The following is a 27547-nucleotide window of genomic DNA, read 5'->3' as shown; positions in this document are numbered from 1 at the left end:
TAATTTATGATTTAATTTGATTATAATGAAATAGATGATTTTTTATATTGCAGTAATTATTGAGTAGTTGTTACACAGTAGTAGCTACTAACAAAAGTTATACATTTGTAGTTAAATTATAAATCTTAAAATTTTAACCCCGACGGACTGACGGAAATGATTCATACAAGAATGTTCGTGTAGATGGGGTCGTTTCCAAATCTCTGTGATTTATCTCATTCTAAAAGTATGAGATTGTCTTGGAGATAATAGTTTCACTTTTACTACAGATAGATATTAAAATTTGAAATTTAAATAATATTATATTAAAATATTCTATCAAAATTATTTAAATTTTATTAAAATTATTTTATATTAGATGTTATTTAGCTGCTAATAGCTTCTATAACACCTATAATTATGGCGGTAAATGAACTCAACGTTCGTGAACAAATTTGATGTTCGGCTTGATAAGAGATTGTTTATGTTCGTTCAATATACATAAGATTAATTAAATAAACAAGTTTGAATAACTCGTTAAACTAAACAAACAAGCTTGAACACATATGTGTTCAGCTTATTAACGTTCGTGAGCAATGTTGTTCATGATCAATGTTCACGAATCATATTCATTAATAAAGCTTTTTCAATATACTAAATAAATAATAAAATAAAATAAAATAAATAAATAAGTTTAAATTATTATTAAACTTAATAACCAATCAAATAATCTTGAATTGAGAGCTCGATAACATCTAAATAAGCCAAGCTTGAACCAAGCTCAAGTCAAACTCAAACCAAACTTGAATTGAGAGTTCAATAACATCTAAACAAGTCAAGCTCAAGCCAAGTTTCAAACAAGCTCAAGCTCGTAAAAAATAAATCAAGCCAAGCTTGGACAATCATTTCAAAAGCTTGATTCATTTTAAACTCGGCTCGGCTCGGCTCGACTCGATTATCTTATCAAACAACCTTGAACACCTTAAAACTCGGCTTATTTACAACCTTACCTATAATCTATTCTTTTTCTACAAACTACTACGTAAATAAGGGATATTATGAGGATACTACATTTTAATGGGGTCCTTTTGATATAATATATTTTTTTAAAATGAGTGCCTATTTAATATTTCTTTTAATTTGGATGTCTTGGTAGGGCTCTAAATGAATCAAGCGTTCGTGAATAAATTTGTTGTTCGGCTTGGTAAGAGTTTTATTTATGTTCGTTCAATATACATAAGATTAATTAAACAAACATGCTTGAATAGCTCGTTAAGCGAAATAACAAGCTTGAACACATATATGTTCAACTCGTTAACGTTCATGAACAACGTTCATCAACAATGTTCACGAACCATATTCATTAATAAAATTCTTTTCAATATATTAAATAAATAATAAAATAAATAAATAAATAAATTTAAATTATCAAGCTCAATAACCAATCAAACAACTAAAAGTTTTAAACAATCAAATAAGCTTGAATTGAAAGTTTGATAATATCTAAATGAACCAAGCTCGAACCAAGCTCAAGCCAATCTTAAATTGAGAGCTCGATAACATCTAAACGAACAAAGCTCAAGCCAAGTTTCAAACAAACTCAAACTCATAAAAAAATAAATCAAACCAAGCTTGAACACTCATTTCAAAATCTTGGTTCATTTTAAGCTTGGCTTGACTCGGCTTAATTACTTTATCAAACAAGATTGAATATCTTAAAATTCAACTCGGCTCGGCTCGACTCGGCTCAACTTGTTTATTGTCCTATGCCTTAGATTTTGCCCTGGAATCCGAAATATCAAACGGAACCGAATCTGATTCCCCGGCGACTCGTCGTCCGTTCCGAGTCGAACCGTGTCAAATCCTGTGGGAACTCGCGAGCTCGACGCCTTAAATTCGACCGATCCATCGGCTCTTGTTGGTTGGTTCTTGCCCAGTGGCCGCCGCGATTTCGTCCATCCTCACTCGCGGCGGTGCGATGGCGCAGAAGAAAGGGCAGCGCGGCGCCACCTCCGTCGCCGCCGATGACTCGGAGGTTGTGGCTCGCATTCCCCTCCAGGCCGTCCTCCTCGCAGACAGCTTCAACCTCAAGTTCCGCCCCATCACCCTCGAGCGCCCCAAGGTACTTCCGATCCTGGATCTATCCAAGCCTCAATCTGCTTAGGGTTTCTCTTAGTTCTTGACTGATTATTGAATTGGTCATTTAGGTGCTGTTGCCTCTGGTGAACGTTCCCATGATCGAATACACTCTTGCTTGGCTCGATTCCGTCGGGGTCGAGGAGGTTTTTGTCTTCTGCTGCTCCCACTCACAGCAAGTGAAGGACTACTTGAAAGAGTCTGAATGGATGAAGCCTTCGTCCAGGTTTTCCATCACCACGGTCGAGTCGCATGACGCCATTAGTGCTGGAGATGCCCTCCGCGTGATTTATGAAAAATCTGTGGTATGCTATGACTAAGGTTTCTGTTGTCTCTTGGTTGCATTATTCATCCTAGATATTATTTTTTTTCTAAGAAAATTTCCATCCCACTTTTTCCTTACCTTTTATTGTTGGAGCGTTTCTTTCAACAAATAAAAAAAATGGAAAGCTTAACCTAACAATACCTGGAGGCAATTTAATCTGATGTTATCAGAGAAGTTGTCAGCTGCAGCGGCGTTCCAGAATACCAAAACATTTGTTATTTAACAATCACGAAATGCTGGAGATATTATGTATTCTTAAGTAGTTGGAATGAGAAAAACTTGCCAATTTGTTATTAAGGTTTGTAGAGTTTAATTATACAAAGTACTAGGAGGAGAATAGGAAGATTAAAGAATGTTGTTCGAGAAAAATATGAATGGACATGATGATGTTTGAATTTTCTAATGGCATTTCTACCAGTAGATGAATTGGGTGGTTGGCTATCAATTAACAGATTAATCATGCTTTTATCAAGCTTGTCACACTAGAAATGAGCATCATGTCTTCTTTAGACATACTAGCATTGTGGTTACCTCTCATGTCTCAATAACATAAAAACCCTGAGTGATGCTCATTGGACAGATCTATGACAGTTACCTTTCACAATGATAAAAAATCCAACTGTGCCAAAGTGTGTCCAGTGCCCTTGGTGGTTAGTTTTAACCTATAAGGCTTACCTTAAAAGACAAAATCATGCGATTAGTTGCATTGAGAATTATGTAACTTAATTTCTTAGCCATAGGCTAATTGTTCTACCTACTTTCAGTTGTCTTCATTTAATTTATTTATCTAACTTCACATGCAATCCTGAAAAGGGTAATTAACTGTATCTAGTGGATAAAAGATGACTTTGGATGCTATGTCATAGGAGTATTAATCTGATTCATATGATGAATATTTTAATTTGTATTAGGAACAGATAGTAACTTTCCATATCGAAGTTGATAATCTTGTATGTATTCTAGAATAAGTTTAATCTATTATCTTGATTATTTTATCTTTGCTTTTCCCTTTAGATACGTGGCGACTTTGTTCTCATTAGTGGGGATACAATTAGCAACATGAACTTAACTCAGGCTCTCCAAGAACACAAGGAAAGAAGGAAAAAAGATCCACTTGCTGTTATGACAATGATCATTAAACACTCCAAACCATCAAATCTGACACATCAGACTCGGCTTGGCACTGATGAACTTCTAATGGCTATTGATCCTCAAACAAAAGAGCTTATGTTCTATGAGGACAAGGTTAATCCTTCGATTATTTCTATTGATAAAGAGTTGTTAGCAAACAATACTTGGGTTTATTTGCACAATAATAAGCAGGTATTGTTTTTCCCAACTTTCTTATTTTCTTGTCTATTTCCTTTTCACTTATATTTCTTATTCGGTTACATTCACTGGTAATTAGGAGCACATAGATGCACTAGTCTTACCTGTCAAAACATCCACAATCCATTTGCGGTTCATCTTGTGCACCAATCAATCTGAAAAGCTTGGCAGTGAATGAAAATTGCATATGCATGTTTATGCTACCTGTAGTTGGACACATGTTTAGCAACCTGATTAAAGTCGGGCATATCACCACTAAGAGGATAAATTTATGATTTTGACCACGAAAGTGGAGATTGATCCCAAGTGACACATATAATGCTATAAAGGCAGTAAGTCACATAGCATGACTTATTTTTGGAAGTGCTTTAAAGTTTTTTTTTTCCAATTAACATGTCATTACCGTTTGTTGATATGAAAAGGTTGACTCAGTAGATTAAAGCACAGAGGTTTGTTTACTATTGGCAGTAAAATATAAAATGAGAAGAAACCAGAAGAACACAAACTGCAAAAATCATATAGGTAATAAATGCTGAAAGCGAAAGAAAAAAATGAACCTGTGTAATAAAATTTTTATTCTCTTTTAATTTTTTTGTTTGGTATCTTACTTACCTGAAAGAGCAAAATTACTCTTCCTCAGCAATGTTTATCTATTATAGATAAATATATTTAATCCAAATAAATCTCATTGTTCGTATGCATTGAAATAGTGTGTTAAACCTCAGTGCAATCCATGGGTCTTGACATCTTGTACAGTCTATCTCAGTGAGTGTGCCTTGTTTCACTGGAGACACTAGGCACCACCTTGTTAGTGTTGGTTTACATTGAAATGGTGATGGACTTACAGTTATGATTGTCATATTTTGGACCTGCAAAATGTCATCTCAGAGAGTGCACATGGTCAACTATAGTACTTAGGCACCATGTTTCTAGTGCTACATATTCAAAATAGACAATGGATTTATAGTGCTACTAGTGATATTTTTGACAGGGTTTTAGCCATTTTTTCTCAAGTGATTAAATGATTTTTTTGCAGGATTGCTACATAGATATCTGCTCTCCTGAAGTTCTCAGTCTTTTTATGGACAATTTTGATTATCAACATCTTCGCCGTCATTTTGTCAAGGGTTTACTTGTTGATGATGTGAGTTTCATTTTTGATATCGTGCACTTTTCATACATCGCATATAACATGATTAAATAATGCTGTTTTTCCCAATTTTGAAAGCCCTTGATAACGATCTATTATACATTTTACTTTGTTTTTCCACCTGTGGTCATATTTGTAATTTTAGGATTTTACTTATTGTGTATTTGATTAGGTATTATAGTCTTGACCATTTATTTCTTTATTTGACTTCAATCAGAGTCTACATTGCTCAAGTACTCGATGTAGCTGCTTTAGAATTTTGAATTTCTTTCAAATTATTTTGTCTTTTGTTATCGGGCATCACAAATAACTACTTCAAGTGGCGTTGCCTTCATAATCATTGTTTTTTTTAATGCTTACCACCAAACTAATTCCCCAATATAAACAAATGAACCAAGTTTTGCAAAGGCCATGTGAATTTTGCTACTGTACAATATTTGTAGTTTAAATCCATATCAACAAGCATGTGATTATTCTCAAATCTGTTTACAATTTCTAGCTCTATATTTTCTGTGGTCTGCATGATACTTTTAACTTGGTCAGTTGTCTGTTAAATTCTTTCATGTATATAGAACATAGATTAGTAGCTGGAGAAGTATCAGGACCTTATGTTTGATAGAACATTCAAGTCAAAACCTTAATAGAAACAAGTTCATTATGTGGAGTGAAAAAAAAACATTTTGAATGCATGATGATTATAAGAATTTCATTAGAGAAAACATGGCCTTTTGTTGTCTTTTTGAAATTGAGGAACATTAGATTTTATCTGGGTAAAATTTTAGGAAATAAATGAAATCAAGAATGTAAAGTATGCATAACATTTTAATTTGAGATGAAAAAGTAGAAGATAGCTTCTTGTATCAGCAAAAATACCAAGCTTGTGGTTTTAGGCAAAGTTTAAAATATTATTCCATGTCAAAGTATTGATCCTTGCTGGTATGATACAGTTTTATTACTATCTCATGCGAACACTTGACATGTTTTAGTATGCATTGAAGGGGGTTGAGATGGATTTGTTAGATCCGACTAGAGGGGAGAGGAGGTGAATAGATGGTGTGCAAATTCTTTTGAATCTTGTAAAACACAAAACTTAAATACAATGGTTAAATATAATTGTGCATGTGTGTGATCAAATAGTGTGTCAAATCTAAAGTGGAAATAATTCAAATAAATAAGGAAACAACACAAACATTAAGAAAATATAACGTGGTTGTTCAGACCTTGCGTCTATTTCATGATTTATAATTCATTAATGTGTCGCTCTCAAATCCACTAAACCATTTTTGTAAATGAGACAATGGAATGGATCTTTACACTACATATGAGATATTGCTAGAGCAATGAGTCACGGAGCACTCCCTGAAGTCTCCTTAAGTAGATTCACCTTAATTGAATCCTTGATTTAGAGCTCTTCCTAGATCAGGTAAATCCTTGACATCGATAACTTCTTCTTTGCTCAATAGGATTTGTTCACTTCTTGCAACCTACCTAGGTCATCTTGGGCAAGCTCCAATTGATGCCAGAGAGCTTCTAGTGAACAATTTAATACAATACAAACTAATAGTTCTTTTTTAGAAACAACTACACTTTCTCAAGATGATAAAGAATGAGTTAATATTAGGCTCTTCCTCATACTATAGATGAATTTCCCTTACTTTATAGATGATAATCTAATTCTACTGAGAAGAAAGTTACCTAAGAGAACTTCAAATCTAAGGATATACATTTGCCTTTGCTTTTAAAGTTCCTTGGTCTTCCGTTTAGTAGTTGAGCAAGATTTAGGATTTTTGTGTGTGTATTAGGTGCCAAATGAACCTGTAAATAGGCATTTAAGGAGCCCTAATAACTCATTCTAAGCACTTGTGTTGACTCACTTGTGATGATCAAATATGATTGTTGGAGATCTTTAACATTCAAATCTAGGTTGTATTAGTTGACACTAATAAATTTTGAAGACATAAAATATCATAACCCAATGCGTATCAACTAAAACCTAGTTTGATTTATATATATAGTTTGGCTTTGATTAAGGTTTTGCTTGATTAAGGTTCGTCTTGATTTAAGGTTCATCTTGATTTATTTGACCAGCTAGCCTCTATGGTTAACTCTAAACCAATCTATCAAACACCTTCTAGGAGACTAGGACTATGATGAAGCTCCCTAGATTATAAACTCTATCTAGAAGCTAAATCCTATCAAGGGGTGCAAAAGAATCGAGCTTGTTCGCTAGCTTTTCAAGCTAGCTTGAAAAATATTTGATTCATATTCGAAATTATCGAATTCAAGCCGAACTTGAACATATTAAATAATTTTTTCGAATTGAATTCGATTCCATAATTCAAATCGAACTTTGATTATTTTTACACAATTTTAATTTAAATATGCTTAAATTAAGGTCCGAATAACTCGAATCGAACTCAAATTTAAGTTATTTCGAACTATAGTTCGATTCTACTCGAATCAAGGTTCGAATAATTTGAACTGAACTTAGAATTTTATTTCGAATCGAGCTCGTGCCAAAATTATTTGTATTTTCGAGTTTCGAATCGAATTCAAATATCACATATATTTTTGAAGCTCGAATTCAAATATCAATATTTTCATGTTATTTGGCTCAATTCGATTCGTTTGCACTCCAATTCCTATCAATACAATCAATCTTTTGAAATAAATCCTAAATTACATTATTACAACAATTCATGCACAAGGGTAATTGGGTCCTTTAAACTAGATAATCATCCACGAGTTCAACTCTTCAAATTTTTCACTTAATTTGTTTGCTTTTAGGACAAGACTAACAATCACATTATCAATTGATATAGAATTCTAGATAAAGAAAAAACTGCAAATATGATACAAAGCATGCCAAAACGTGCTATGATATCAATGTTACCAACACAGGGTAGTATGAGAGAGGTCACTTATGTTGACCGGTATCATTTCTATAATTACATGTTCACCTTGTTGCTCAGCATGCATGAGATTTCAAACTATGGATTTAGGATTATGCCAATCACACTGTCTTACAAAAGATCATAGAGGGTTCTTTTCATTTGATAGATGAGACCAAAATTTTATTGTCTTATGGAGTGCAACCTTTATTAGGCTCTTTCCCTTGGAACATACCTCGTGAAATGATGTAAAATATTTAGTTGAGCAAACCAACTGATCCTTCAAAATATTGTCAAAATGAATAGTTATTTCTAGACACTGAATTTTCTATAGTGGTTGCTCATCATTGACATTGATAATGAGTTTCTAATATGCAAGTTTGATCATTATCTTTATTGGATGAAAGAATGTATCTTCTCCAATTAGAAGAATCCACTAGCATTTAGGAATTCCAGAATTTTTTTTCTAGCAAATTTTTTGTTTTGTTTTTTGCTTTAGATGAAAGATCACCTCATTGATTCTTTAACTTCCTCTGATGTTAGGTACAAGCTGCATAAAATATGTGCTTTTTACATTGAATTAGGTTTACTTGCTGTCCTCATACAGTCACACCTTGCACTTCCAGTCTTTATGTATATGGTAAATATAAGCTTGTAAATATACTTCATATTTCACATCTCTAATTTAGTTTTCCCTGAAAAGCATTCAGAATATGATAATCAAATGAACTTTACCTTACTGGTATCACCTGATGATATATTGCAGATCATGGGCTACAAGATTTTTACCCATGAAATTCATTCAAGTTATGCTGCAAGAATAGATAATTTCAGGAGCTATGGTACAATTAGTAAGGACATACTGCAAAGGTGGGCATATCCTTTGGTGCCAAATTTTCAATACTTTGGGATTTCATCAAAGGTGAAGCTAGACAGACAGGGAGTATACAGCGCACCTGGTAAATGCCTAACATTGATTAAAAGTTACTTATTCCTGATCCTTTCTTTGTCTTGGATGGTAATCACGTCTATGATTTTTTTGCTTCAATGGAAAGTATTTGATGTGGTGTAGTAGTCTCTAGATTATTGATTGAATAATTTTTGTAGGACATTCTAAACCCTCTAAGTGAACAAAAGGTGGTGGACAACCATTGCTAATACTATAGATGAGCATCTTCACTTGCATGATATCTCTTTGCTATGCCTTCGCCTTTTGTGGGACACTTGTTCTCAAGTCCATCGGTTGTAGCCATTAGTATTTTGATGACAGTTTATGAGTCCAGCTCTTTGATTGCTTGGACTGGTCTCAACATCATTAATTTGGTGGGGAATTTGTTGGAATAGTAGAACCTTAGTTGGACTAAGCCGTTTTTCTTAATTTGTTTGAATCCTGCTGATCCCTAGTTCCCTTCCCATTTTTTTGGTTAATTACGTATCCTTCTGTTTTGTTTGATGGTTATGGATTTTAGATGTGTTTTATACATGCTATTTGTCCTAATTCATTTCAGTTCAATTTCAAGACATTTCAATCATTACTAAATCAATTTACCTCTAGGCGATTTTTTTTTTGGCAAAATTCAAGTTATTTTAAAAAGAACAGGGAAGCTCTCGCCAATGTGGGATCTCGGGGAAGGGTTGGACCACATTGGGTCTATTGTATGCAGCATAACCTTACATTGCAAAAGACTATTTCCGCGTCTTGAACCCATGACCACAAGGTCACACACTCTCTTTCATTCAAGTAGGATAAAAAAGTTGAACCGGGAATGTTGATCAATTATCACAAATTCTATGACCAATCAGAAACTTGCTTCTTGTATTACTTCAATAACCATTGCCTTTTTTCTGGTTGCTTCCTGAATGTGTTTAGTTTTCATGGGAGTTAAATTTATTTTCTTTTTGTTTATTTACTGTTATTTTTTCCCCTTCAGATGTTGTTCAGTCACGATCTGCACGAATAGGTGCCACTACCCTGATTGGAAGTGGCACTACAATTGGAAACCATACTGGTATATCCAACTCAGTAGTTGGTCGAGGTTGTACTATTGGGAACAATGTATGCATCGATGGTTGTTACATTTGGGATAATGTCATTATAGAGGATGGTTGCAGATTAAATCATGCTATAGTTTGTGATGGTGTTCATCTAAGTGCAGGGGTAGTCTTGGAATCTGGAGTCATATTGTCATTCAAGGTAATGGTGCTTATACTTGGTTCTCCTTTGGTACCTATTTTTTTGTAGTTGATAATTAATTATTGTTACTTTTTCTTGTTTACCATAACCTGGATCATAGTATCAATATGTCCTATTGTTTGTTACAAGTGTTAGCAATTAATGAGTTTAGATCTACATTACTTGTTACTACGGGGTGTTGTTATATATACATGCCTCGTTATATATTTTAAATCTACAATTTTGAAGTTTGTACATGAGAAATATTGTATTGACTAAAGGTATGTATTACATGAGTATATTAAAGACTAATAACACAACCTTGAGCCTTAAATATAAATGTGATAATGTGAAACTAAACTCAGTCCTATAATCACGGTTTAAAATGATATGTGTTGACGGATGACTTATATTTGGATGAAGGTCAATGCGAGGGATGTCATGGAAGAAAAATCTGTTAAGATTTTTCGTAATAAAATTCTATTACGGTTTTATATAACAGAATTCTGTTACGGTTTTATATAACAAAATTCTGTTACGATTTTTCATAATAGAATTTTGTTGCGGTTTTTCATAACAGAAATCTGTTATGATTTTACCGGATTTGGGGTTTTTGCACTATTTATAAGGATTATTGTAAACATATTGTAACAATCACAAGAATCATTGAATGTGATTCTATTGTATAGAGAGAATTCTAATAAAGCTTCGGCTGAAGTAGGCACACCGCCGAACCACGGTAACTCTTCTTTTTCCTCGTGTTTACTTCTTTTTGTGTGCCTTTGTCTTGTTGCTCTGCGTGATCTCTTTCTCTCTTCCTCTTCTTCCGCACGTTAGAGATTGAGAGGTGTTGCCCCCTTCTTTACGCAACAATTGGTATCAGAGCTACATGTTTTGGCGGATTTCTTTAACATGTCGAGGACGACTTCTACGAAGTTTGATATGGTGAAATTTGACAGAACTGGAAACTTCGGATTATGACAAAGAAGGGTCAAGGACTTGTTGGTGCAACAAGGCATGCTGAAGGCGCTAGGAGAAAGGAAACCGGAAAGCATGGAGAGATCAGATTGGGAAGAACTTCAGGCGATGACAGTTGCAACAATCAGGCTTTGTCTTACAGATGATGTGATGTACTTATGGACGAGGAGTCATCGGTGGCAGTTTGGCAAAATCTGGAAAGCCGGTACATGTCAGTCATTGACAAACAAGCTGTATCTAAAGTAGAAATTATTTGGGAAAGAATCTAAGCCAGCATATCAACGTATTCAACCAGATTGTGAGTGATCTAAAGTGGGTTGATGTGAAGATCGAAGATGAAGACAAGGCGCTGATGTTGTTGAATTCTTTACTTTCATCTCCTATGTACGAGAATTTGGTTACTACTTTGATATGGGGTAAGGAAACTCTTAAATTAGAGGAGATCACAGGTGCATTACTAGATTTTCACCAAAGGAAGAAAACAAGCGATGAAGTTTCTCAGAGAGAAGGACTTGTGGTACCTAGCAACCAAGAGCGTGGTAGGAGCAAATCTTCACATGGATCGGGTAAGGACAATAAAGCTCGTTCTAAGTTGAGAAGAAAGAAGGTGATCACGTACTACAAATGTGGAGACAAAGGTCATATGAAGAGAGATTGTCCAGAGATAAAGAAACATGTCGCGGAGAAAGTCTGCAAACATTGTTGATGAGGAAAATTCAAAGAGCGGTGATGGAGATATGTTATCAGTTATGCCGAGTTCAGAGCAACCGACGGATGCATGGATCTTAGACTCTGCATGTTCATATCACATGACTCCAAACAAGGAGTGGTTTGACACCAATAGGGCAGTGGATTCTGGTTTAGTATTGATGGGAAGTGATGCATCATGTAGAGTTATCGGCATAGGGAATGTCAGAATCAAGATGTTTGATGGTATGATCAGAACCCTATATGATGTCAGATATATATCAGAGCTAAAGAAGAATTTGATCTCACTAGACACACTGGATGATATTGGTTGTAATTACAAATAACAGGGTGATAAAAGTCAGCAAGGGAGCTCTAATGGTAATGAAAGGACAAAAGTTAGCAGGAAACATCTATAAGTTGATAGAGACTAAGTGGAGTCGTCTCGGTGGAGTCTGAATCAGACAATATTGTCCTGTGGCATATGCGACTAGGGCATATGGGTGAACGTGGGATGCTAGAACTTCACAAGAGAGATTTGTTGAAGGGTGTCATGATCTGCAAGCTTGAAGTCTGCAAATTCTGTGTTCTTGGGAAAAGGGCAAAGTATAATTCAAGACGGCAACAAACAAGACGAAGAGGATTCTAGACTACGTACCTACGGATCTCTCGGGACCAGCGAGTGTAGCATCACGTAGAGGACACTTGTATTTTGTGAGTTTTATTGATGATTACTCACGAAAGGTCTGGGTATACTTTATGCGTCACTAGTCTGAAACTTTTGCAAAGTTTAAATTGTGAAAAGCTGAAGTGGAGAACCAGACCGGAAGGAAGATCAAATGCCTTAGGTCAGACAATGGGACTGAATACACAGATTCAAAGTTTCAGGAATTTTGTGAGCAGCATGGAATAATGAGGCATTTCTCGGTTCGCAGGACATCTCAACAGAACGGGGTAGCAGAAAGATTGAACAGGCAATCATTGAGAAGGTAAGATATGCCAGGCTGAATGCAAAGCTAGCAAAGAATTTTTGGGCAGAAGTGGTTAACATGACATGTTATCTCATTAATAGATTACCAAGGGTAGCACTAGAAGGCCAAGTGTCAGAGGAAGTATGGACAGGAAATCAAGTAAATTATTCTTATCTTCGAATTTTTGGATGTCCAGCCTATATATACATATCTAGTGAGGAAAGATTTGGATGCGAAGTCAAAGCAATGCATTTTTCTAGGGTATCATAAAGGAGTTAAATGCTTCAAGCTTTGGGATCCTAAGGCAAGTAAGGTGGTGATTAGCAGAGATGTGGTGTTTGACGAGAAGGCTATGCTACATTGTACTCAGGAAGAAGGAAAGGAAATACCACATAGCAACATGGAGAAAGATGTTGTGCAGGTGGAGCTAGAGACTCATGACTTCGATGATTCTAGCTCAGAGCATACGGAGCATCACACTATAGCTGGTGGCAAAGCGAGACGAGTTGTAAAGCCACCCACCAGATACGGATTCGAAGACTTGGTATCTTATGCGCTTATCACTAGTAGTGGAGACCCTACATCTTTTCAGGAGGCGATACACAGCTCTGAGACGGACAAGTGGACGAGTGCTATGGCGAAGAAGATGAAAGAGGTCGACAAATTAAAGAGGCTACTGAGCAAGGAATTTGACACGAAAGATTTGGGAGAGACTAAGAAGATTCTTAGGATGGAGATTCACAGAGATAGAGTTGCAGGGAAATTATGGTTGTCTCAACGCATCTATGTGGAGATGGTGTTGGATAGGTTCAACATGAAAAATGCCAAGTCGGTGAGCACACCCATGGAGTAACACTTTAAGTTATCCTGTACACAATGTCCAAAGACGGATGTCGAGATCCAAGAGATGTCAAAAGTTCCTTATGCAGTACAGTTGGTTGTCTGATGTATGCCATGCTTTGTATGAGACAGAATTTGGCGCAAGCATTTAGTATAATGAGCAAGTTTCTTTCAAATCCTGGTCGACCACATTGGGATGCAGTGAAGTGGATTTTTAGATACTTGAGAAATACAACTGACATCATATTCAGTAGACAACTAGAAGATCTTTTAGTTGCTGGGTACGTAGATGCAGATTATGCAGGAGATTTAGATGACAGAAGGTCTACTATAGGATACGTGTTCACTATGGCAGGAGGACCTATCTCTTAGAAATCTATGATACAATCTATTGTTGCATTGCCTACTATGGAGTCAGAGTATATGGTAGTAGCTGAAGCAGCGAAGGAAGCTTTATGGCTTACAGGATTGGTTAGAGAACTCGATGTTCAGCAAGGTAGAGTCAATTTGTTATGCGATAGTCAGAGTGCTATCTATTTGGTGAAGAATCAAGTGTATCATGCAAGAACCAAATACATTAATGTGAGGTTTCACAAATCAGAGAGTTGATTGCTTTTAGAGAAATTCAACTTGAGAAGGTTCACACTGCAGACAATGCTGCAGACATGCTGAAAGCCAGTGACCATAAAGAAGTTCAAGCATTGCTTGAACTTATCCATATCTCTAGATGCTAGAGGAAAGATGCCTAGACCCAGAGATTCAGGTGGAGTTTTGTTTAGATACTTGTGTTCTTCGAAGGGGTCAATATTCGCCAAAGTGGAGATTGTTGACGGATGAATCATATTTGGATGAAGGTCAAGGCGGTTGATATCATGGAAGAAAAAATCTGTTACGATTTTATATAACAGAATTCTGTTACGGTTTTATATAACAAAATTCTATTACGATTTTTCATAACAGAATTCTGTTGCGGTTTTTATAACAGAAATCTGTTACGATTTTACCGGGTATGAGGTTTATGTACTATTTATAAGGATCATTGTAAACCTATTGTAATAATCACAAGAATCATTGAATGTGATTCTCTTGTATAGAGAGAATTCTAATAAAACTTCAGCCGTTTTTGTGGAGTAGGCATACCGCCGAACCACGGTAACTCTTCTTCTTCTTTTTCTTCTTCTTCCTCGTGTTTGCTTCTTTCTGTGCGTCTTTGTCTTGTTGCTCCGCGCGATCGCTGTCTCTCTTCCTCTTCTTCTGCACGTTACAGATTGAGAGGTGTTGCCCCCCTTCTTTACGCAACAATATATTGTGTTTGATAGTTCCCCCTTATGGTAAATTATTGAAATTTGATACTAGGTGGCACGGGCAATGTCTCCTATGTCACTTGTGTCAAGGAATAACGTCTTACATGTCAAAGCATGTCAATTATCTAACACTATAGTACCCAGATTGTACCAGTTGTGTTGAGGACCAAATTTAAGTGTGGAATAATATTAAACCACGCCCATAACAATATTAACTCTAATACTCTTAACACAGTTAAAAAGCTTAATGTCTATTTGGTATTAGAGTTAAGTAACCCTCCCCCTCGTAACCCTCCTCACTGAAATGACACATGCACCCATTTTGGCCCCTGCTCCCTACCCTCCTCTATATGCTCTAACTCCCTACTCTGCGGAGAGGCCAATCTCATGTTATTCATCAGCAGTAATGTTTTATAGTATGTATGATCTTCATTAGATGATTTGATGGGTCATAGTAGTAGTTTGAAAACATAAATACAGGTTTGGACAATTGAATTTGTTTAACAATAAAATGTGACGTGCAGCAGCAAAATGCCATTTAAACTGATAATCTTTTCATAGTTGAAAATGTACCTGGTTTTTTCAGATATGTATTTTTGTTTTTCCATTCCTATGGTGTTAATGAAACGTGTAAGTGCATATTTTTCACACCTAAGTATCTAACAACTACTACTACGAATTGTTATATGAAACTCACTATTCATTTATTCTGAAAGCTTGGTGCTTCGAGTTTCCAATAGCTGTGGTCTACAAAGTCTCTAGTTCTAAATAAATAGATGATTTTCACTGCATTTTTCAGTTCTCTTATTTGGTTGATTAATTGGGTTTGCCATTGCCAGGTTGAAGTCGGCCGACTGATTACAATTCCTGCTTATTCTAAAGTTTCTTTACGCCCTCAACCTTCCGTCCAAGATAGCGATGAGGAACTTGAATATGCTGATGCAAGCAGTGCAGTCATAGAAAGCCCTTGTACATTCTATACTCATGATTTGTTTAATTGTTTCCTATTTATTTGCTGTTATAATTGTACAATCTATCGGTTGAAACCAGTACTGAGCTATATGTAACTCTATAATCAAATGATTTACTACATGGCTCAACTGTCACGCCCCGAAGGAGTCTCTGTCCGAAGAAATTTCAGCAGCAACTCCCCTGTACGGCGGACAATCTGAAACTTTCTACATCCTCATATACCTCAGCCACATGCGGCTGGAATAAAAACAATAACAAAATACAACCACACAAACATCCACGCAGTTTATATAAATAGTAAACAAAACAGTAATACCATGACTCGAAAACAACCCTACTCCACTACACTCATAAAACACAAATCCGACAAACTTACCTCTTCTGCCGTCCAGGCAGGCATGTAGTAGAACAAATCCAAACTATACGAAAATTCATCAATCATAAGAATCCATACAATATCCAAGTATCAAACAAACCAAGTCTAAACATAGTCAAATAAGAAGAAAAACTAAAAATAAAAAGTCAACAAGTCCTCGTGGTTTGCAGGGGACAGCAACTGGAACTCTCTCCTGATAGCATCAACCTGAAAAATAACAACAATGAAGGCGGGGTGAGTCCAACACTCAGCAGGTACAATTGATATATAAAGTAGGGAAATAACACCTAGCACTAATCATGCGTACAGTTTCCTGATATAAGAAAGATAAAAATGCAACTGAAGTAAACAGGAGAGAAACTGTACTAACCAGGACCTGGGTATAAGGACAAACAGTCCGAGAGGTATAGAAATCCTGTATGCATGTCAAACATAGGTATCCAAATAATATGCAACACATAAATGCAGCAAACACAAACACAAGCAATAAATGCATCATGCATATGATGCCAATGATGTGTCCTGGTCACCCCTGACACCAGTCAACCATCTCACACACAATAGTGAGGTCGAGTGGGTAGGGCTGTGACAACCGTGCACTCTGTCGTCACTGCTCTTGATGAGTGACCGGTGGACGGGATGCTGTCGGAGTACACCTATCCTCCTACCCCAAATCATAAATGGGGGAGCGCAATGCTCTCAACTCCCGGTACACGATGACGGGGAGGAATCCCGGCCGGCTACCACAACGGAGTCAAACAAAGTCCCTGCTGCAACACACACTGCCTGAATCGACCACTAACCCATAAGTGGTGGTGTGTGCAGATCCATGTAACTGGCGATGTGCTTAACAATAATGGAGCGGACTATCGCACAGCATGCAATCATGCAAATGGTGCATGTCAACAACCACAAAATATCCTGAACTAATCCATATACATACATAAGGTGCACCATAAGTCAATGAATCAAACAACGGTACATAGATCAGATAAGGTATACAACCTAGGTCCTGAACATGGTGAAGCATGGTATGTCACTACCCCCTATAAGCATGTATAAGCAGGTAAGGAATACATGAGATGCAAAACAAGCAATCAACCAAGCATGTAATAAGTATTGGGTAGTGACTAACCGAAACAAATGAGAAACATAATTATTGCATTTTGTTAAAATCATTACTATGTATATCAAACGACATAAAGTTAGAAGTACCCGTCTCCAAATAAAATGGTCCAATCCGGTAATCGAGATAATCGTCTCGCGTCAAAGTCCTGTGTCAACCACATAATGTACATTTTTATTTAGCTACACATTTAAACGAATAGCTAAATAAAATCTTCTAAATTAATTTAGGGTAAAACCCTAATCATTCCACTACTCGATTACATTAAATCCTACATATGAATCCAAGTTAACAATTTTTGCTAATAGATCTAACAATCATCTACCACGAAGATCAAAACCCTAACCTTACCTCAAGTTCCACAGCTTTATTCAAGAACAAGAAGATGCTGGAATTAAAGAGTTGCTGCCCAATTAAGGTTGATTGCTGCTGGAACAAGGGAATGCTGAATGAGTTGCTGCCGAAACCATGAACTCCCCACAGTACACAATTCCTGCTGAAATCTTTCCCTACAGTTCAGTTCAAGGTGAGATCAAGCTGGTGATCATGAATGCATCAACCTAATCATCTTACCTCTTCCTTTCCACTGGTCGGGGGTGATCAAGGATCCGACTACTGTGCTAAGGCACGGCTCAAGAACAGGGAGTCGACGGCTCTGCTCTGCCGGAAGAGAGGAAAGGATGGGGAACAGAAGCTTGGTTGGCGCCGACGCTTAGCAGATGGGAAGAGGGCTCGGCAGTGGAGAACCGGGGCTGATCAAGAGAGGGCTTGATACTCCCTCTTCCGACCAAAACTTGCTGACAAAAAGAAGGCAGCAAATCTGAGATCTCCACGGCGAGAGGCGACGGGTGCCGATGGCTAGCTAGGGCACGGGAGAGAGGAAGAGATCGAGCTCCGGCGCTTGGGAGAAGAGAGGAGGAAGGCGTCGGCAGCGACGCGATGCTAGGGCACAAGGGAGGCGCGTCGGTTGGCTGTGGCTCGTCGAACCAGAGGAGGGGGAAAGGAAATCGGGAGGCGGCGGCGGCAGTGATTAGGGCTCGGTGAAGTCGACAGAAGAGATAGAAAAAGGAGGAAACTGCCGTGGCTGGCGGTTAGGGCAAAGAGGAGAAGGCGTCGGGCGGCTCGGCATGCAGGGGAGGAAGCACAGTGATGAGAGGAAATAAATAAGAAAAGAAAAATAAAAATAAAACTTTTCCTCTTTAAAGCGGGGTAGCCTAAACAGGCTTTTCGGGGCCCCGTTTTCATCCCCGTTAACTCGTCCGTACGAGCTCCAAAAAATTCCTGAAAAATTTACAAAAATTCCGGAAAATTCTCTTTATTAATTTTCGCCTATTTTCGGTATTTTACATCAATATTTAATTTCGAGCACTAAAAGGCTTAGCCTATTTAGTGTGTGTGTGGATAAGTCATTACGTTTATTACTAGTTGAGAATGATGCTAGACTGCTCATAAGAGTATTCTGTGCTGTCTAGTTCTCACACATAATCCACATTCCAATTTCCATTCAGGTTTCTCAGCCATTGTAGCCTGTATTTGTGCTATTAGTTTTTGTTAATTTTGACATGAGGTCATTAGTCTCAAATAAGATTATTATAGGTTTTACTTTCTGCATGTTGGTGTTTTGGTTTCTTTAATTTGATGGGACTCTGATAGAATTTCTACATTGGCATTTTTCAGCGATTACTAGTATGGTCAGTAATAGGAATGCAGAATCATCCCCAGATTATTCAGCACATGAGGTGAGTAGTAGGTATTCATTATTCTTTCTCCATCTAGTTTATCTTTGAATTCATTTAAATTGTATGTTGTTCACACCGGTGATCCTAATGATGAACATCCTAGTTAAGCTTAAAATCTGTTTATTTTAAGGAGATGACAAATAATTTGCAGGAAAAAAAGCAATTGCTTTCAATTATTTTTCGAGTTGAACTGGGCTTACAAGCAATTTGCTAGGGGTAAAAGATCTGTTATCAGAAGCAAAATGGAAAGACTGAATTGTGCACAGTTATGCAAGTTAGGCTATAGTTGATGCACATCAAATCAAAATCTGCACATATAAAAGATTATGAGAGGACATAATCAAGATTCAAGAGAGGGAAGGCTTATAGAAATAATTGATCCAAAATGTTGGTTGTTGAATGCTGATGATTATAGTGACTTTGTATATTGTATTCCACCTTTCTCTTATGTTCTACAGATGCTAAATATTTTCCGTGTCATTTTAAAAGTTTTTGCCACTTGTCTGAATGATATTTTCATCTTGTTGCTTAGGTTGGTATTTCTGGTGTTGGTTACATATGGTCTACGAATGAAGGGGAGCATGAGGAAGAATGGAGACACTCTATTGCTCCAATTCCTGAAGCTAAATTGACAGAGTTATCTCACGCTTATCTTGAGGAACCTGATGTGCCTTATCTAGATGTGAATGATTTTCTAGTTTCTGGTGAGATGAAACCTGATTCTGAAAGTATTAGTTTTGATGATGGTGATGGGGGAGATTATGGAGATTCAGCCGATTTTGATAAGGAGGTAATTAATAGGAGTATATATGAGTTAACACTTACGTTTTCATTTGGTTCATGATATTTGTGTTATATTTGTCAACTTCCAGGTGGAAGCAACTTTCCATCGGGCACTTACAGGAGTGAACCAAGAAACAGTAATTTTAGAAATAAATTCACTGAGGTAATATAGTTGTAGTAAAGAATTACACACTTGTTTGTACTTCTGTTGTTGAGTTAAAACAATAGGTAGACTTGATTCAACTAGTCGTAGCTTTAACAACAATCTCATACTAATCAAGTGAACTTTGCCTTGATGTTCCTTATTTCATATATAGCCTATATTTGTGCTTTCATTAGCAAACTTCTGTTATATGTTGCTTTTATAATTAGTCAAGAAATAATGAAAATGTCAAAATTGATAAGACAAACATGTAGATAAACATTGCTGAAATATAAAACATCTGTGAGCTTATTTCCTTTTTCAATACCATGAACAAAATTGATCAAATGATTTCTCTGATTTGAGTTTTGACTTAAATTATCTTTTTGGAGCAAGACTTGTAATTTTATTTTGTACATCATTTCTGGTTTGTGTTTCATTACTTCTACCTGAATATAGTCCTTTGTCTATTATAATTATTTCACTGAGCCATATGGATTTATACCTTTTTGTAATATTAGGTTGTCATGCAATAAGTCACATGCTGATTGTGCTGGGGCATTATTCTTTTCTATGATGGAGTTGGGTTTAGAAGCTCCTCGTTCCTCTAACAGTGAGTGTCGGCATAAAATTGTATCATTCTATGCTATTCTCGGTTTACTAAAATCCAGATATGGATTACATTGGCTTCTTTGTTTCTTTCAAAGATTGGTTGCTAGTGATTAAACTTGATATGTATGGAATGACAATGACAACCATGGGGTTGACTGTTATAGGTTGAAATGTATAAATAAGTGGGATCAATTGCTTTTCCATACCATTGAGCACTCAGTTAACTTTTTGACAGGGTGCTATATGCTGCTTCTTTCAACACTTGTATCTTGCATTAATAAACCAAAAAATGGAATTTTTTATTAATTGATCAACTATTTTGACGAATTTGTTGCTAAACTTTTTTGTCCTCAATCCTCATCTGTCCTACATTCACACTTATATTCTTCTGATGTCTATCCTAGAATCAGATGTCTGTGAAGTTTCATTATTCCCCCTAGTGCAGGGGAACCTTGCATGCAAAGAGAAGTGCTATGACCAAGAACGAAACAAGGCCAATGACTAAGTAGCAGCCACATCCCAATTGAAATAGAACTAAAACATAATTATTGCCTAACAGTATGTTATAAAAGTTCCTTTTAAATTTAGATGGGCACAAAAGTTATCTATATTTTAATTAACATAATATCCTTATCACTTTATTGTGGTTGCTCAATAGTAAATCAAGAAATTAAAATTTTTTTAGACGAATGATTCTAAATCACCAAAATTTTATTGGACTTCATTGTCTTTTAAATAATAGTCCTACCTGATATTTAAACTTAGCATACATATTCTTTATTGTATTCTGAGCCATCACTTGAGTATTTTCATGATAAACTTAGAAGTTTCACTGACCACACTACTTTTTTCCTACCTGAAAATCACGAGTACTACATTTTCTTATTCAGTCATCAGAAACTGGAATAGTTTAATTGAATAGTGTCACAAAAATTGTAATGTTTGAGCCATGAGCATGGCCTTTGTTTTACTTACTCTCTATTCACTGTCTCATGAACAAACACAAGGTAGTTTTTGGTGAGTATTTTTTTTTTTTCAGTTTTAGACACTTCTCAAAGATTGCATGAGAATGTTATAGGACTGTTTGTAAGAACTTGCCTCACTTTGGCTCACAAGGTTGTTTGCCTTGATGACTGATGGGATGTTTGAAGATGAAAATTAACGTGTGATTCTGTATTATGAAGCTTCCAAATCGTAGGGAATGAGAATAACATGAATAATTCAATGAAGTTTTGGATAAGGTTAATCTTTTGAATGATAGGATCCTTTCATTAAATCCTAGAAAACACATGAAGCTGGTAGCTGAAAATTAAAGCATAAACTTTTAGCTCACACTGAGAATTGGCTGCCAGCTCATATTGGAGTTTTGATTGAGGATTTGTTAGGTGAATGTGGAAGTGAAGTATATTAACATGTTTCTTTTCCTATTAGGAACTTATGCATCTGAATATGTTATGGACTTTTGAGTGATTTTCTCTTCTTTTTTGGGTTTGCTTAATGTTGAATAAAATATCATGGCTAATATGGGTTTATCATATTTTTGCATGGTTAAAATTTTCATGTGTTTGGATTCATATGCTTGCAAATTTTAGAAATATACTATTTTTATTTATGCATCAAATAACATGTTGATTCTTCCAGTTTTGTAGACTTAAGATTTTGATTAACTGTCTGTCTACTATATTGATCCTTAGGTGAGCTGTACCAAAACATTGCCAAAGAGATCAACAAGTGGAAGGATCTTTTGAAGCATTATCTAAAAAGTGTAGACGAAGAGGCAAGTATTTATGTTGTCTCCTTTAGATTTTATGAGCCATATATCTATCAGTTGGAGATGTGTATTTGTTATATTCAATTTGCAGTAATCTCTTATAGTGGTCTCAACAATTGCAATTTTCTATCAAACATAAAACTGAGCTTTCTAGTGGCTCTTTTGGGAATATGCTCTTTTAGCAAACTCCATGTTATCCTTTTTCCAAATATTTATATTGCTGTACCTATTTATCAACATACATGCTATCCACTTATTTACATTTGCTCCATGAAAAATTGTGGCAGTTGCTCTATTTGCTCCTATTGCTTTAGCTTATTAAAAGTGGCTGTTTTGGGAATCTGCTTCTTTAGGAAATGCCATATATTATCACAGACATGCTATCTGCTTGCTTACATTTATTTGCATGAAAAATTGTGGTAGTTACTCTGTCTGCTCCTGCTGCTTTAACCTATCAAAGTGGTTGTTTTCTGATACATTTCTGCAAGAAAATCGTGGTAGCCACTCCACACAAGAATAACAGATAGGCTATTCATTTCTCCAGTTAAATTTAAATGATGTAAGATATCTTCACAGAGTGAATATACAATTTAAGCAACATGTCAAAGCTTTCATAGAGCACAGAGTGGATCTTGTTATTTGATGGCTGGTTGAACTTTGATTGGCTCACTAATGCTAAAATATCTTTAATGCTTGCATTCTCATTCATGGTGACCATCCTTGTCTTGGTTTATCAAATGTGCTTCAACAACATTCTTGAAGTTCTCATCCATCTGCTTGATCTTAGATCCTCGTTATTATTCGTGGTGGTTCAAAATATCTACCAACTTAAAGTAAGTAGACCTTCTTTGGCCACTTCAAGAGACATGATATGTAGAAAAAGAATTGTTGGGCTTCTTAGGTGGTGCTGATAATGTAGAAAAAAAAGATAAATAGAGGAATAATAAAAATATAATTTTTATAATAAAAAAATTAATTAGATTTATTTCCCAAATCGAGTGGCTTCCTATAGAGCCTATATTCTTGGTAGAAGGGATAACTTCCTGTGTTTTCAAGCAAAAGTTTTATTCTGCATAGTATGCTGCTGCTAACAAGTCATTATGATTAGAAAGGGCATATTGTTAGCAATTTCATACCTACATAGTATGCTGCTGCTAACAAGTCATTATGATTAGAAAGGGCATATTGTTAGCAATTTCATACCTACATAGTATGCTGCTGCTAACAAGCAAGCATGGAATAGGTGGTAGACAATCGACCCATTGCATAGTGTGCATTTGCTGGATAGGAGTAGACATGTGGTCAATATTAAAAATTATTTAAAAATATTATCTTGGTGTATTAATCCTTGCAATGATAAATATATATACAATAAAATATATTTATCAACACATTCAATTCATATTTCTTTATACTATATGTCAATTGTACAATGTAAACCATTTGAAATACAACAACAAATATCTATTAACGGTGCGTATATATAAAACATGCATATAAATAATATTTAAAATGTCTCACTTGCAAAACGTTCTATGGGTTTCCTTCCAAACTTTTAGGTGGCCACTTTCTAAAAACATGATTGGAAATCATCTAATTGTTGGTTATCGCATATCAATGCATCTTCTATATCACTCTATTTAGTTGATTATTTGATGATTGGATCGGAACAGTGCATTTCTAAAAACATGATTGGAAGTCATCTAATTGTTGGTTATTGCATATCAATGCATCTTCTATATCACTCCTCTATTTAGTTGATTATTTGATGATTGGATCGGAACAGTGCATTTCTAAAAACATGATTGGAAGTCATCTAATTGTTGGTTATTGCATATCAATGCATCTTCTATATCACTCTATTTAGTTGATTATTTGATGATTGGATCGGAACAGTGCATTTCCATAATCAATTATCCTATATCGAAGAGGAAATTTATCTACTAACTCTATATGACAAGTCTGACAACACAGCATCCTGAAGAGCTGATGGAAGTCACATCTTGGTTCATTGTGTCGGCTAATATTCTTATTTTTTGACACCCCATAAAAATGTGTGATTCACTTTTTTCTAATATCCTTTTAGTTTCTTTCTTGTTCACTATGAAGCCATTAGGACATTGATAATCCTGTGATTCTTACATTTCTTTAAAATATGTTGATATTTCAATCTATTTTTGGTACAGATTGAAGTAATACTGAAGTTTGAAGAGATTTGCTTGGAAACTGCTACAGAGTTAGCTCCTTTGTTTTCTATAGTAAGTAACAGCTTTGGCAGGAGGATATTACTATTCTTCATCAATTGCATTGAGAAAATAGACTTTTTCTGTTTGGTTGACTATTCATAAAATTGTTAAGCTGGGATTTTCTCTTTAGAATTTTTCAACTACATTAGGTAACTTATTTACTGGAAAAGTTTTGATAGGATAATAACATCTTGCACTTGTCATCTGCTTTTCAGAGCTAGAACCTTAATTTTATGTCTGATCAAAACAAATGTTACCGGTAAGTGATAAAGTCTGTAACCTTAATTTGAGGCCGGATCAAAACAATAGCTGCTGTTTGAGATTGTTAGTCATTAATAGGTGTATCCCCCCATTGTATTTCTTTTTCTTGCCAAAGTGATAGATTCCCTTTGTTTATCTTGATAGGTGCATTGAACCCCACTAAAATTATTTTCTTTTTTACCTCAGTTGCTTGAAGTTGTTTATTAGTCATTTCCTTTTGTAGATCTTGAGCTATCTGTATGAGAAGGACATTCTATCAGAGGATGCAATTTTGTCATGGGCATCAGAGAAAGAAGGAGCAGATGAATCGGACAAGATATTTGTTAAACAATCTGAATCATTTATCACGGTACAGTTTTGAAGACAGCATTTTCTTTTAATGAAGATAATCAAGGTTTATTCTTAGTTGGTTCCTTTTATTCTTTTTGTTTAGGGTACAAAATTTGAACTTTGATTGGCCACAAAAAAAAAAAAAAGATAGTAAGCACTTTATGGTTGGCTGGAACTTAACCTTACTGTCAAATAAAATTATTGATTTAACAAGGCTGAAAATTTGATAGGAGAATAAAATTTGATGTTGATCAAAGAATGATGCATATAACATTTGCAACTGCAAGGGCACAACATTTTCCTTTGTTTTACACATTTCTGAATGTGAAAATCTACCCATATTCAGATTCTGCATATGAAGTTAATTGGACCACAAAATGTGTTGTTCTTGCATATTCTAATTGGGCTATTCATTCCTCAATCTTCCTCGATAATGTTGGCAACTTTTTGCAGTGGCTAAAAGAAGCTTCAGAGGAAGAAGATGAAGACAATGGTGATGAGTGAGAGATCAACATTCTCATATGGAAGAATCATTAAAATGTGCTTTAGTCTTATTCCGACCTTCATCCATCAAGGCATTATATTTTACAAGGAATCCTTACAGCCCCCTCAGTTTTGAAATCGAGAGGGGTAGGAAAGTGAGTTGTACATTTGACTTATTTTTGGTGTTCAATTTTTTTTTGGATACTGATGTCATTTGGGGAAGCGAATAAGAGTTCATGTTTGAGAGGGCAGTTGTATGGTCATGTATGCTAAGTAAACTGTTGTAGCTAGTTCATATAAAAAACATATTGTTAGCTGAGTGACAGTTGAGGATTATTCATATGTTGTGCGATTCAATGTTGTTTAATGAAAGTTTCCCCCCATTTTTGTTGGCTTGTACATATTATTTTTTCTCATCAAATAGTAGTTTATTGTTTGACTCAGCATCAATATATGTTTTATATGTAGGTCTAATTTTTGAACAAGAGTTGTGTACTAGAGATTTTATTAGAAAAAAAAGATCCGAAATAATAAGCACTTGAACTCCATGGACATTAGGTGAATGTTTAAAATACAAAAGCAAAGATATTGTAAAATCAAACTAAAAGATGATTTCATTATTAGTAAAGCTTTATTAGTAGAAGGTATTGTTGGATTGTTTATTGTTGAATATTGAGTAGGGTGAATGGACAAGGTCTAATTATTGATGTTTCTTGCAGAAATACAAGCTTGAATTTAAAGTTAATTACAAGGGTCTATGTGTGTGATGATTAGAGTGTAAATCACAATGAAGATAAAATATAGAAGAAAATAACACACACTAATAAGAATATTTAATTGGTTAGAAGATCCACACATTTAATGATAATACTTTGCCTCTGCCTAAAGATGATAATAAAAGAATAGGGAAGAGGTAAACTTCCAAGAGCTTAAGATGTTGAAGCCTTCTATCTTAGTCCAAGATTTTGGATTTCTTTTGAAACTTGACAAGTTTGAACATTGGTAAATTTTCAAGTCCCCAAAATCTCTCCAAGAACTTATATGCCGTTGGCCCCAATGTTCTCCTACAAGTTATCTATGCACCTCCATAATTTGGGCATCCAACCTCCCAAGTCCATTAAGTTCTTTCTCGATCTAGACTTTGAATCCCTTGAGTACTTGAGTATCTCCTTATTTGAGCATCCTTCTCTATTAAGATTTTTTTTTGATAGTCTTTAAGGTGTAGCGCAGATGATGGGTGTATCTCGCGTAATGATCAGGAGTCGATTCATAATAACTGACAACCTAGAGTTTATCTCACCATGCACTTAATACATGTGTACCTACATTTACCTTCCTCTATATCCGTGGGGGCGGCACTAGAGGCCGTTAATATAATGGATCTATCTATATTTTTATTTTTTATTAAGATTTTCTTCACTTAAGTATATTCCTAAGTTTAGTAGTATGAAGCCAAATTAAATTTAATCCACCAGAAAGTACTGTTAACTTTTTCATACAAAATTTTGGGCATAAACTACCACTATCTGCAAAATCCTAAACTACTTGCTTGATGCTTTAAGATGAGACGCATATTGCCACATCTCATTCACAAAGGATGTAATTCACTCTGCTTCATTATCTCCTTTTTGTTCATATAAATATTTGACCAGAGACGGATCTATTGAAGAGCTATCCTAGGCTCTAGCCCAACCCAATTTTTTGCGCCTCCACCTACAGTAGAGATCTTGTATCGGATAGAATGTTGTAAGCAGGGCAAGCATGATGCGAGGGTCGTTTTGTGCCGGTCATACTCACGTTGGCTGCACCTTCTTGAGTCGCTTCGCAGCGGGCTCCTCCTCCCCTGATATGGATGCCACGTTCGCAGTCGACTACGGTCTCGATGGCAGAGGGGGCCTCGGACTTTGTAGCGGCGATGATGGTCTTGCCGCCCGATTTGTGCC

General features: G+C 35.8%; 1 protein-coding gene across 1 annotated transcript; it reads left to right on the top strand.

The window, feature by feature from the left end:
- Positions 1-1784: 1784 nt before the first annotated feature.
- Positions 1785-25999, top strand: LOC122026934 (probable translation initiation factor eIF-2B subunit epsilon). Its single transcript, XM_042585689.1, has 15 exons — positions 1785-2101; positions 2187-2420; positions 3455-3763; positions 4806-4913; positions 8577-8769; positions 9742-10004; positions 15603-15732; positions 18915-18976; positions 19509-19766; positions 19849-19922; positions 20423-20514; positions 22208-22290; positions 24471-24542; positions 25015-25140; positions 25575-25999. The coding sequence occupies exons 1-15, from the start codon at positions 1958-1960 to the stop codon at positions 25623-25625; spliced, it is 2199 nt and encodes a 732-aa protein (XP_042441623.1). The 5' UTR covers positions 1785-1957; the 3' UTR covers positions 25626-25999.
- The last annotated feature ends 1548 nt before the right edge of the window (positions 26000-27547 follow it).

Source organism: Zingiber officinale, chromosome 10A, assembly GCF_018446385.1.
Source record: "Zingiber officinale cultivar Zhangliang chromosome 10A, Zo_v1.1, whole genome shotgun sequence".
Lineage (NCBI taxonomy): Eukaryota > Viridiplantae > Streptophyta > Magnoliopsida > Zingiberales > Zingiberaceae > Zingiber > Zingiber officinale.
Note: the sequence above shows the minus strand (reverse complement) of the source record. Positions and strands in the feature narration are given on the sequence as shown.

Excerpts from the sequence above, each read along its gene's own strand:
- LOC122026934 (XM_042585689.1), top strand. The coding sequence starts at position 1,958 with ATGGCGCAGAAGAAAGGGCAGCGCGGCGCCACCTCCGTCGCCGCCGAT. Across the intron at positions 4,914-8,576 it reads AGGGTTTACTTGTTGATGAT|ATCATGGGCTACAAGATTTT; the intron begins GTGAGTTTCATT and ends GATATATTGCAG. Across the intron at positions 10,005-15,602 it reads GAGTCATATTGTCATTCAAG|GTTGAAGTCGGCCGACTGAT; the intron begins GTAATGGTGCTT and ends TGCCATTGCCAG.